At 45.4% G+C, this 12,842-nt stretch overlaps 1 protein-coding gene across 2 annotated transcripts in view; it reads left to right on the top strand.

Moving 5' to 3' along the window:
• SYNJ2 (synaptojanin 2) overlaps positions 1 to 12,842 on the top strand; it is a 468,795-nt gene that overhangs the window by 220,067 nt on the left and 235,886 nt on the right. For both annotated transcript variants that reach the window (XM_063917654.1, XM_063917655.1), the window contains exon 6: positions 11,082 to 11,143. In XM_063917654.1, the coding sequence (XP_063773724.1) occupies positions 11,082 to 11,143 (62 nt within the window). The remainder of the gene's footprint in view (positions 1 to 11,081; positions 11,144 to 12,842) is intronic.

Here is a 12,842-nt window from a genome sequence, read left to right as displayed (position 1 = left end):
CCTGGTGTGCACTGGCTCCTCCCCCTATGACCCTCCTCCAAGCTTCAGTTAGATTTTTGTGCCCGAACGAGAAGGGTGCACACTAGGGGCTCTCCTGAGCTTCTTAGTGAAAGTTTTAGTTTAGGTTTTTTATTTTCAGTGAGACCTGCTGACAACAGGCTCACTGCATCGAGGGACTAAGGGGAGAAGAAGCGAACTCACCTGCGTGCAGAGTGGATTGGGCTTCTTGGCTACTGGACACCATTAGCTCCAGAGGGACCGATCACAGGCCCAGCCTTGGAGCTCGGTCCCAGAGCCGCGCCGCCGGCCCCCTTACAGAGCCAGAAGCAAGAAGAGTCCGGCAAATCGGCGGCAGAAGACATCCTGTCTTCCACAAGGTAGCGCACAGCACTGCAGCTGTGCGCCATTGCTTCTCAGCACACTTCACACTCCGGTCACTGAGGGTGCAGGGCGCTGGGGGGGGGGCGCCCTGAGCAGCAATAGAAACACCTTGGCTGGCTAAAAATACATCACATATAGCTCCTGGGCTATATGGATGAATTTTAACCCCTGCCAGATTTTCACAAAAAGCGGGAGAAAGGCCGCCGAGAAGGGGGCGGAGCCTATCTCCTCAGCACACAGGCGCCATTTTCCCTCACAGCTCCGCTGGAAGGACGTCTCCCTGACTCTCCCCTGCAGTCCTGCACTACAGAAACAGGGTAAAAAAGAGAGGGGGGCACTAATTGGCGGGATATTAACAATACAGCAGCTATAAGGGAGAAACACTTATATAAGGTTGTCCCTATATCTATATATAGCGCTCTGGTGTGTGCTGGCATACTCTCCCTCTGTCTCCCCAAAGGGCTAGTGGGGTCCTGTCCTCTATCAGAGCATTCCCTGTGCGTGTGCTGTGTGTCGGTACGTTTGTGTCGACATGTATGAGGAGGAAAATGATGTGGAGGCGGGGCAATTGCCTATAATAGAGATGTCACCCCCTAAGGAGTCGACACCTGAGTGGATGGCTTTATGGAAGGATTTACGTGACAGTGTCAGCTCCTTACAAAAGACGGTTGATGACATGAGACAGCCGACTAATCAGCTAGTCCCTGTCCAGGCGTCTCAGAAACCATCAGGGGCTCTAAAAAGGCCGTTACCGCAGGTGGTGGATACTGACGTCGACACGGATACTGACTCCAGTGTCGACGGTGAGGAGACAAACGTGACTTCCAGTAGGGCCACACGTTACATGATCACGGCAATGAGAGAGGTGTTAAACATTTCTGATACTGCAAGTACCACTAAAAAGGGTATTATGTGGGGTGTGAAAAAACTACCTGTAGTTTTTCCTGAATCAGACGAATTAAATGAGGTGTGTGATGAAGCGTGGGTTTCCCCCGATAAAAAACTGATAATTTCTAAAAAGTTATTGGCATTATACCCTTTCCCGCCAGAGGTTAGGGCGCGTTGGGAAACACCCCCTAGAGTGGATAAAGCGCTCACACGCTTATCAAAACAAGTGGCGTTACCGTCTCCGGATACGGCCGCCCTCAAGGAACCAGGTGACAGAAAACTGGAAAATATCCTAAAAAGTATATACACACATACTGGTGTTATACTGCGACCAGCAATCGCCTCAGTCTGGATGTGCAGCGCTGGGGTAGCTTGGTCGGATTCCCTGACTGAAAATATTGATACCCTGGATAGGGACAGTATATTGTTGACTATAGAGCATTTAAAAGATGCATTTCTATATATGTGAGATGCACAGAGGGATATTTCCACTCTGGCTTCAAGAGTGAGTGCGCTGTCCATTTCTGCCAGAAGAGGATTATGGACGTGACAGTGGTCAGGTGATGCGGACTCTAAACGGCATATGGAAATATTGCCTTATAAAGGGGAGGAGTTATTTGGGGTCGGTCTATCGGACCTGGTGGCCACGGCAACTGCTGGGAAATCCACATTTTTACCCCAGGTAGCCTCTCAACATAAAAAGACGCCGTCTTATCCGGCTCAGTCCTTTCGTCCCCATAAGGGCAAGCGGGCAAAAGGTTCCTCTTTTCTGCCCCGGGGCAGAGGAAGGGGAAAAAGACTGCAACAGACAGCCACTTCCCAGGAACAAAAGCCCTCCCCCGCTTCTGCCAAGTCCTCAGCATGACGCTGGGGCCTTACATGCGGACTCAGGCACGGTGGGGGCCCGTCTCAAGAATTTCAGCGCGCAGTGGGCTCACTCGCAAGTGGACCCCTGGATCCTGCAAGTAGTATCTCAGGGGTACAAATTGGAGTTCGAGACGTCTCCCCCTCGCCGGTTCCTGAAGTCTGCTTTACCAACGTCTCCCTCCGACAGGGAGGCAGTATTGGAGGCAGTTCACAAGCTGTATTCCCAGCAGGTGATAATCAAGGTACCCCTCCTGCAACAAGGGAAGGGGTATTATTCCACGCTGTTTGTGGTACCGAAGCCGGACGGCTCGGTGAGACCAATTTTAAATCTGAAGTCTTTGAACACTTATATACAGAGGTTCAAATTCAAGATGGAGTCACTCAGGGCAGTGATCGCGAACCTGGAAGAGGGGGACTATATGGTGTCTCTGGACATCAAAGATGCCTACCTCCATGTCCCCATTTACCCTTCTCATCAAGGGTACCTCAGGTTTGTGGTAGAAAACTGTCACTATCAGTTTCAGACGCTGCCGTTTGGATTATCCACGGCACCTCGGGTCTTTACCAAGGTAATGGCCGAAATGATGATTCTTCTTCGAAGAAAAGGCGTTTTAATTATCCCTTACTTGGACGATCTCCTGATAAGAGCAAGATCCAGAGAACAGTTAGTAGTCAGAGTAGCCCTATCTCAAGTAGTGCTACGGCAGCACGGCTGGATTCTAAATATCCCAAAATCGCAGCTGATTCCGACAACACGTCTTCTGTTCCTAGGGATGATTCTGGACACAGTCCAGAAAAAGGTGTTCCTTCCGGAAGAAAAAGCCAGGGAGTTATCCGACCTAGTCAGAAACCTCCTGAAACCAGGGCAAGTCTCAGTGCATCAATGCACAAGAGTCCTGGGAAAGATGGTAGCTTCCTACGAAGCGATTCCATTCGGCAGATTCCTCGCAAGAACATTCCAGTGGGATTTGCTGGACAAATGGTCCGGATCGCATCTTCAGATGCATCAGCGGATAACCCTGTCCCCAAGGACAAGGGTGTCTCTTCTGTGGTGGTTGCAGAGTGCTCATCTTCTAGAGGGCCGCAGATTCGGCATTCAGGACTGGGTCCTGGTGACCACGGATGCCAGCCTGAGAGGCTGGGGAGCAGTCACACAGGGAAGAAATTTCCAGGGCTTGTGGTCAAGCCTGGAGACATCACTTCACATAAACATCCTGGAGCTAAGGGCCATCTACAATGCTCTAAGCCTAGCAAGACCTCTGCTTCAAGGTCAGCCGGTGCTGATCCAGTCGGACAACATCACGGCAGTCGCCCACGTAAACAGACAGGGCGGCACAAGAAGCAGGAGCGCAATGACAGAAGTTGCAAGGATTCTTCGCTGGAGGGAAAATCATGTGATAGCACTGTCAGCAGTGTTCATTCCGGGAGTGGACAACTGGGAAGCAGACTTCCTCAGCAGGCACGACCTCCACCCGGGAGAGTGGGGACTTCACCCAGAAGTTTTACACATGATTGTGAACCGTTGGGAAAAACCAAAGGTGGACATGATGGCGTCACGCCTCAACAAAAAACTAGACAGGTATTGCGCCAGGTCACGGGACCCTCAGGCAATAGCTGTGGACGCTCTGGTAACACCGTGGGTGTACCAGTCAGTGTATGTGTTCCCTCCTCTGCCTCTCATACCCAAGGTACTGAGAATCATAAGAAGGAGAGGAGTAAGGACTATACTCGTGGCTCCGGATTGGCCAAGAAGGACTTGGTACCCGGAACTTCAAGAGATGCTCATGGAGGGTCCGAGAGTTATGCCATACACCCTTTTCTAGGGTACATTATCATCATACATTTTATATATGTTTAGTTATTTTATTTTTTATTTAAGTGTTCAATTTCATGGATGTTTTAGTGATTTTTTATATGCATTAAATATGATTGTACATTGATCTTCTCATCTCATCTATGACCTATAGCGCTAGAATTCTATTTGTTGCCGTTGCTTTGTGAGGTCTGACCAACCTCTTTCTTTTTAGCTGCTGTGTTGAACCTCCCCTAGTTCAGCGCCTTGAGAAAATCACCTTAGGGTGTTTTTCGTTTTCCTCTCAGAATTGAGGACTCGTCCTCAATTTCTCCCTAAGGTGGTTTCAGCGTTTCACCTGAACCAGCCTATTGTGGTACCTGTGGCTACTAGGGACTTGGAGGACTCCAAGTTGCTTGACGTAGTCAGGGCCCTGAAAATATACGTTTCCAGGACGGCTGGAGTCAGAAAATCTGACTCGCTGTTTATTCTGTATGCACCCAACAAGCTGGGTGCTCCTGCTTCTAAGCAGACTATTGCTCGTTGGATTTGTAGTACAATTCAGCTTGCACATTCTGTGGCAGGCCTGCCACAGCCAAAATCTGTAAAAGCCCATTCCACACGGAAAGTGGGCTCATCTTGGGCGGCCGCCCGAGGGGTCTCGGCTTTACAACTTTGCCGAGCAGCTACTTGGTCAGGGGCAAACACGTTTGCTAAATTCTACAAATTTGATACCCTGGCTGAGGAGGACCTGGAGTTCTCTCATTCGGTGCTGCAGAGTCATCCGCACTCTCCCGCCCGTTTGGGAGCTTTGGTATAATCCCCATGGTCCTTACGGAGTTTCCAGCATCCACTAGGACGTCAGAGAAAATAAGAATTTACTTACCGATAATTCTATTTCTCATAGTCCGTAGTGGATGCTGGGCGCCCATCCCAAGTGCGGATTGTCTGCAATACTTGTACATAGTTATTGTTAACTAAATCGGGTTATTGTTGTAGTGAGCCATCTTTTCTAGAGGCTCCTCTGTTTATCATACTGTTAACTGGGTTCAGATCACAAGTTATACGGTGTGATTGGTGTGGCTGGTATGAGTCTTACCCGTGATTCAAAATCCTTCCTTATTGTGTACGCTCGTCCGGGCACAGTATCCTAACTGAGGCTTGGAGGAGGGTCATAGGGGGAGGAGCCAGTGCACACCAGGTAGTACTAAAGCTTTCTATTTGTGCCCAGTCTCCTGCGGAGCCGCTATTCCCCATGGTCCTTACGGAGTTCCCAGCATCCACTACGGACTATGAGAAATAGAATTATCGGTAAGTAAATTCTTATTATATATATATATATATATATATATACATATATATATATATTATTATTATTATTATTTCTTTTTAGACTCCGAACCTAAACTTAAACCTAAATACAGCCAGCCTTACCTTTTTTTTTTTTTTTCACTCTACTGGCAGGCTGCACAGATATAACAGGAGAGCGAGAGCTCCCTGTCTGTCTCACTTCCAAGCTGCAGAACACATCCACTGGGTGCTGGCTGGCTCCTCAAGCCGTCCTCTGTGTTTCCTGCAGCCTGCGTGCCCAGCCAATGACTGAGCCGCAGGCTGCTGCTCCACATATGATTGGACAGCTGAGCCGTCACTCAGCTGTCCTGCCTAAACTCAGTCCCTGCGTGCGGCGCTGAAGTTTTAAAATGCAAGGAGCTGGGAGATCCGGCGGCAGCGCTACCTTGATGCAGCGACGCTACCTTGCTGTAGCGGCAGCTGGCAGGAGGCCGTGAGTTACTAGATATAGCAGCCGTGCAGGTGTGCTGCCAGGTGGTGCGCCCTCAGTGCATTTGCGCTGTGGGCAAGGCACCATTGCCAAACACCTAGTTACAGCCCTGCTAGTCACTGCCGGCATCGGCAAGTGTGTATGCCGGGTCCCGTCACTAACAATGTCACGCTGGGTACACATTATCTCCTGTGTACCCAGCTTAAGTCAAGTAAATTTTGGCAGTCCTCACGTCTTCTGATAACTTGTCCCACCCTGTTCTGGATACAGAATAGCTGTAAGGAATTACCAGGGCTGGCAAAAGATCAAGTGGGTAAACACTTTGTATTAATAACAGGGAATGTTAATTCTAAATACTGCAGTACATGTTAAGCTGGCCAATTCACTCCGAAGTATTCCCCTACTGACCACTGCTATATCACAAGTATTTAATAAATGTAATAAAGTAAATTATGAGGAGCAAGAGAGTGGAATGGGCACTCTTGTACTTGCTAGCAAAAAACAGTGGGGGTCATTCCGAGTTGTTCGCTCGCAAGTGGATTTTAGCAGATTTGCTCATGCTAAGCCGCCGCCTACTGGGAGTGAATCTTAGCATCTTAAAATTGCGAACGATGTATTCGCAATATTGCGATTACACACCTCGTAGCAGTTTCTGAGTAGCTCCAGACTTACTCGGCATCTGCGATCATTTCACTGCTTGTCGTTCCTGGTTTGACGTCACAAACACACCCAGCGTTCGCCCAGACACTCCCCCGTTTCTCCGGCCACTCCTGCGTTTTTTCCGGAAACGGTAGCGTTTTTTCCCACACGCCCATAAAACGGCCTGTTTCCGCCCAGTAACACCCATTTCCTGTCAATCACATTACGATCGCCAGAACGATGAAAATGCCGTGAGTAAAATTCCTAAGTGCATAGCAAATTTACTTGGCGCAGTCGCAGTGCGGACATTGCGCATTAAGCGGAAAATCGCTGCGATGCGAAGATTTTTACCGAGCGAACAACTCGGAATGACCCCCATTGGCTCCTCTGCACCTACCAAATATGTTTATTTATTAACATTTACTTATATATTGCTAGCAAATTCCGTTGTGCTTTTCAATTGAGAATAACAACGTAATAAAATTAGATTGTGCTGTAACAGGCAGACAAAGAGGTTACAGTGCCCTGCTTACACTCTATAGGAAAATAGGAATTTGATACATGAGGAAAAATGCTACATATTGCAAATTGGTGCATCCAGATTGCAGAGGTTGCCCTGTATGATCTAAAGGGCCCTACACACTAGAAGACATGACCAATGTGGAAGGTGAGCAATTTCTCTTGAACTTCCCAGAGCCCTGACCAACGAAATTGAGTGTACACACTAATGGGCCCTACACACTGGGCGATAATATTGAAAGATATGAGCAATCTTATTCACTAATGAATGAGATACCGTTCATATAATTCAGTGTGGAGGCTGCAACGATGAATGATGCATGGCCCCGCGCTCGTTCATCGCTGGTGCCCCGTCGCTTGTGCATGCAGGCCAATATGGACGATCTCGTCCGTATTTGCCTGCACTGCTATAGAGGCGGGTGAAACTTCCCTCCCCCGTCCACTACCCCCCCCCGCCGCCGGGTCGCCCGTTGGCTGTATCCGGCGTCGGGCAGCTCGGCGGCGGATCGCGCAATGTGTAGGGCCCATAACTAATTTTTCAGACAATTTGAAAGATGAAAGATATCTTTGTAATTGGCACCTTTTTTTACATATTTTAATATTGGGGAGGCATTTCTGGGTGTGTGGGCAGGGCTGTAGAAGGGGGAACCAAGGGGGAACCAATTAAGTTTTTTTTTATCACCCACTGCCCCACCAATTTCCACTGTTCCACCAACTTAATAGAAAATGAATTATAATAGGTTCAATAAAAAAAAAAAAAAAAATATATATATATATATATATATATATATATATATATATATATATATATAAATACAAAAAAATGTCTTCCACCCCGCGCTCAACCCACCAGCAGCAATATGGAGAAAGTCCCTGTTAGTGAACTTTCAAAGAATAACATAAACAAAAACAATAACCAATTGCGCTTGGTATAACTTTAAAACACTCAGATTTTAGTATTTCCAGTAGCTGTTCTTCCACGGTGTGGATTCTCATAACTGGTATCATATATAGAATTCCATAAATTCATATGAACATTTTTTTTACAGATAAAAATTTTGATGTGGCTGTTACTTGTGTCTCTTTCCTGGTGGCTGCAGGTTCAAATTTAACAGACCCTGCATTAAAACTGAAAAGAGTCTGCAACCAGGTTCATTAACTAGCTGAATACCCTTAAAGGCGTATGCGTTTATGCTTGGTTTTACCATCCTACAACCATTCTGGGTGAATTATCCATCTCTATTAAAAGTTGGCCCTATATATATGGGCTATGGATGTTTTATATCCATGAAGGCCTTTGTTCCTTCCTTTTTTTGTGATACCATACAGAAACCCCTGATGAAGTCGTTCTGACGAAACGCGTTGGGTCGAATCCGTTACGGTCTCTTATCTAGTTCATTAATACACCCTACAGAATATACACCTATAAGGGTGAGGGTGTTCTTTAAAGGCTTGAACAGAAAACCTATTGACTGTATCTGGATGTTTTTCTTTTAAGAATGTTTATATGAATGTATGGAACCTTTTATCTGTAAAAAAAATGTTCATATGAATTTATGGAATTCTATATGTTTTTTAATAAAAACAAATTGGTATCATATCTAATTTAGGCCATTCTGGCCGTCTTTTTGTTCAGGTGTGTTCTCTGGTGTGAGGGTATACTTGCAGGTGATACCAGTTATAAGAATCCACACCGTGGAAGAACAGCTACTGGAAATACTAAAATCTGAGTGTTTTAAAGTTATACCAAGCGCAATTGGTTATTGTTTTTGTTTTTATATATATATATATATATATATATATATATATATAAATTATAATATGTAATACAGACCAGGGTGCCCGGCCCTCCCATTAAGACCAAGTTACCTCCACAAATAATAGTCACATAAAGTCCAAAGGAGCAGCACTCCTAGCGGCTTGAATAAAGGACAACAGCAGGGCATGCATGTAGACAACGTTTCAATGCCTGTATTGCAGCAAAAAAGACCTGACAAAACAATGCCGCAATAAAGGCTCAAAAATTGGAGCAATTACACTGCTCAAATCACGGCGTTGAGAAAAACTGCAGCCACCAGTGTCTCCGCTGTATTCATTCTATTGTGACTTACTATCCGCTTCAATACTGCTGCACTACATTGGTACTTTGATTGGAGCATTTGCAACACCAATTTAATTACCAAATTCCTTTGAATCACCATATAATATGTACAGGTTACTTTTATTATCGTATTACTACACCGTGCAAATTGAGGTATTTATGCTTTTAAAATACTGACACGGTCAAAATACGGACACTGAAAATGTCGACAGGTCAAAAAGTCGACAGTTATTCATGTTTTTTTTTTTCCCTTTTAATTGAAACTGACTTGTTCATACTTTACCATCCCAGTGGACCTGGATATAATAGTGTGCCAAGTGCAGCGAAGCATCGTGCGAGGAGACGCGGTACACTTACACAGTGTCCATATCAACCTATGTCAACATACACGCCAAAAGAGAAAAAATTAGGTATTTTGTCCTGCATGTCGACACTGTGCAATATCGCTAGTGATATCGCACAGTGTGTATGCCTGCCGTCAGGCAGCCTGGGACGGAAGGGAACACATGAGGCAATGTCGCTCACGGAGCACATCGCCTAGTGTTTACCCACCTTTATCCCGGAGGCTGCTGATATACATATCTGTAGAAGTGCTAATCAGTATATCACCTTGGACATTACTTGTTCTCATATGTAAAGGGATGTGTGGACTGTGCAGGTGAGAGATAAATAGTCAGAATAATTTTGATGTAAATATGAGTAGTTCTGGAATATTCTAATGGGCCGTACACACTGGCGGATACTACTGAAAGATATGAACGATCTTGTTTATTAATGAACGAGATATCGTTCATATCGCTCAGTGTGTAGGCACCAACTATGAACGATGCACGGCCCCACATTGTTCATCATTGGTGCCGACTCTGTTATATATGCAAGCAAATATGGACAATCCCATCCATATTAGCTTGCACTGCTATGGAGCTGGGTGACGGAGGGAGTGAAGAAACTTCACTCCCCCTGTCACCTACCCCTGCCGCCTGGTCGGCCGTATCGGGCATCGGGCACCTCGCCATATATGTAGGGCCCTTAAGTTTGAAGTGGTGAGCTTTCAGGCAATGCTTGAAGGCTAGAAGAAAGTCTTGTAGTGGGTGGGGGTGCAATCCAAACAATGGGTGCAGGCCAGCACTGTGTTCATGAATAGGAGCAGGTACTGTAGTAGTATGAGGGTGGAGGAGTCCAGCTTTGGAGATATTTAGAGAGGGATACGGTCATTAGGTTGACCACTATTGGTAGACAAGCAATAGGTCGACATGGGAAAAGGTTGACATGCGTTTTTCAAGTCTTTTTATTCTTAATTTTTTAAACTTTTACATACTTTACGATCCACGTGGACTGTGATTAGGAATAGTAACCTTGCCCAAAGCATAGCGAGCCATGCGAGGGGACACGGTGCACTAATTGGGGTTCCCCGACACTTTACAAAGAAAACAACACCAAAAAAAGTAAAAACAACTAATTTTGACCTTTTTCCATGTCGACCTAGTGACCATCTCGCCCTAATGACTGTCGACCTGAGTGTGGTCGACCTAATGACCCATACCCTTTAGAGATTAGAGATGTATGTTAGTGTAGTTATGTTTATAGCCTTTTTATGTAAGCAGAAGTATCTTATATTTAGTTTGGTAAAATAAAAGCAACAATGTATGGGGACTGACAGCAGAGAGATTATCAGTGTAGCTGCTGCATTCAGAATACATTGTAGGGGTGAAAATCTGTTTAAGGAATGGCCTGTAAGGAGACTATTGCAATAATCAGTACTTGGATATGTTTCAGTTTTCCAAGAGATGTGGTACAGTATAGTGTAGATAGAGAAGTGCAGAAGACCTAGGCATGAGTTTTGTGGTTTTCTAACCGATAGAGGAGGTGGATCCAGAGAAGTGAACACTGAAAGAGCGATTTCATAAGATGAGAACCTGAAAATGTACTCTTCCATCGGTAGCATATGTCAGATTTAAAGCTTCTTCATTTGCAGATCAGCAAGTATGTATCTGCACGCTGATGCTTCCACCCCTGTATTTTGTATCTTAGGAAGCTTTCAATTTGCATATAAATGTGTCCAGATCAATAATAGTGAAACGTTTCACCACGTTATTTTTTCCCTATTATTTCAGGTTGGCTCTCATCATCTTAAGCTCACCAGAGGACTGGAAGCCAATGCTCCGGCATTTGATAGGTACAGTGGTTTTAAAGCATGAGTATAAAATAGAAACATCAGTACGAAAATATGTGTATTTGTTCAATTTACGGAAAGTACAATTATGTTGCTCACATTGTAAATGTATTTGCTAAGTAAAGTATTACACAAATATGAAAAAAACGATAATAGACTCAGAATTTAAGGATGCCAGTTACTTTCACAAGAATAAAGAAGATATTGCAACGGACTTTTAGTTACCCACTGGGCTATCCCCTAAGAAATAGAAGTATCAGAAGCCAATACTACTTTCTGAGTTACCACACCTGTGCTTCTGTTCAAATCTGAAATCAAGAGAAAAAACCTACTTGCTTCATTGTTGGGTTTGTGGATTGCATTTCTCTGGTTCTCATTAGTCAGCAGTGTTGGACGAAATGTTCCGGCATTAGGTATACTTGTGATAGAACGCTTAGATGGCGAACCCTTACAGGCAGGACCCTAGCGCCAAACTTCACCCTGCTGCACTACTGGCTTCTGAACAACCGGTTCCTGTCCAATATCCTGAACCATCGGTTCCTGTCTGATATCCTGAATCATTTATTCCAGTTCGATACCAGTTGCCATCTGTTCCACTCCGATACCAGTTGCCTACTATTCCAGTCTGATGCCAGTTGTCATCTGTTCCAGATCAATACCAGTTACCATCAGTACTAGTCTAATATCTAATTCTTTCAGTTCCAGTTTCTGGGTCACAATCCGTAAACTACATTCCCCATACTATCCAGTGCTAGCTCCAGCAGCCAAGGGGCTGTGACCAGCTTGTCTGGCGCAGCAAACCCCAAACCTCCTTGCAGGGGTCCCTGGTGAAAATCGGCGAGTTAGACTCTGCACCCCTGCTCTAGGTCTCAGCCAATCACTCAGTGCTACTGTAGTTCTAGTTCTCTGTACAGAATCCTGCTTCAGCTCCATACCTGAGTAAATTATACGGTAGCCTATAGAGGTGGTTCGAGTTCATCCTGGCTTGCTGGTTTGGTTTCAGATTATCCACTACCATTCATTCCGGTGTTTGGTTGGTATTCCAGTTCTGCTTCTATCTGAGTTCTTCCAGATCTTGGACCACAGTGACAACCCAGCACAACCCTGGTCAATATCCTGCCAGTTCTACCACTCCAGTATTTCTGGATTACAATTATCAAGTCAGGAGAGTGTTATTTATCATATCTACAGCATCAATACAGTATCCAGCTTGGTTAATCTACTGCCACGCTCTTCTCAGCAACATATACTATCCTATCACCAACACTGATGTCCCGGGTGGTCTAGTGGTTACGATCCGGCATTCTTTACCAAGACATGGGTTCGATTCCTGGTCAGGGAGGCATTACCGATTTGATTTTCTTGTCAGCTTCACCTACACAGTCTTGTCCTTTACGCCGGTTCCACTAACAAAAACCCCAAGTGTGACTGTATTTATTGCTTTGATTATGACTGTCACCAATTCTCCATCTCTGATTGGATAGTAGAGTTGCTAGGAGGTTGGGCGGCCATTGCTCTAATGGGTACATGTTCTTTGGACACTAAAGGAGTCAAAGCTCCTAATAAATAAGCCGTACCTGAGAGCTGTTTTCAGTGCTCTGGGCCTCAGATGCTAATTTGTATGTAGAAGGAGCATCAAGATACAGTCTGACAATGTCACAGATGTAGCAAAGAATTCCAGCCATCTCAGAGGTTTTCATCT

The sequence above is a fragment of the Pseudophryne corroboree genome, chromosome 4 (genome assembly GCF_028390025.1).
Source record: "Pseudophryne corroboree isolate aPseCor3 chromosome 4, aPseCor3.hap2, whole genome shotgun sequence".
In the NCBI taxonomy this organism is placed as follows: Eukaryota; Metazoa; Chordata; class Amphibia; order Anura; family Myobatrachidae; genus Pseudophryne; species Pseudophryne corroboree.
Note: the sequence above shows the minus strand (reverse complement) of the source record. Positions and strands in the feature narration are given on the sequence as shown.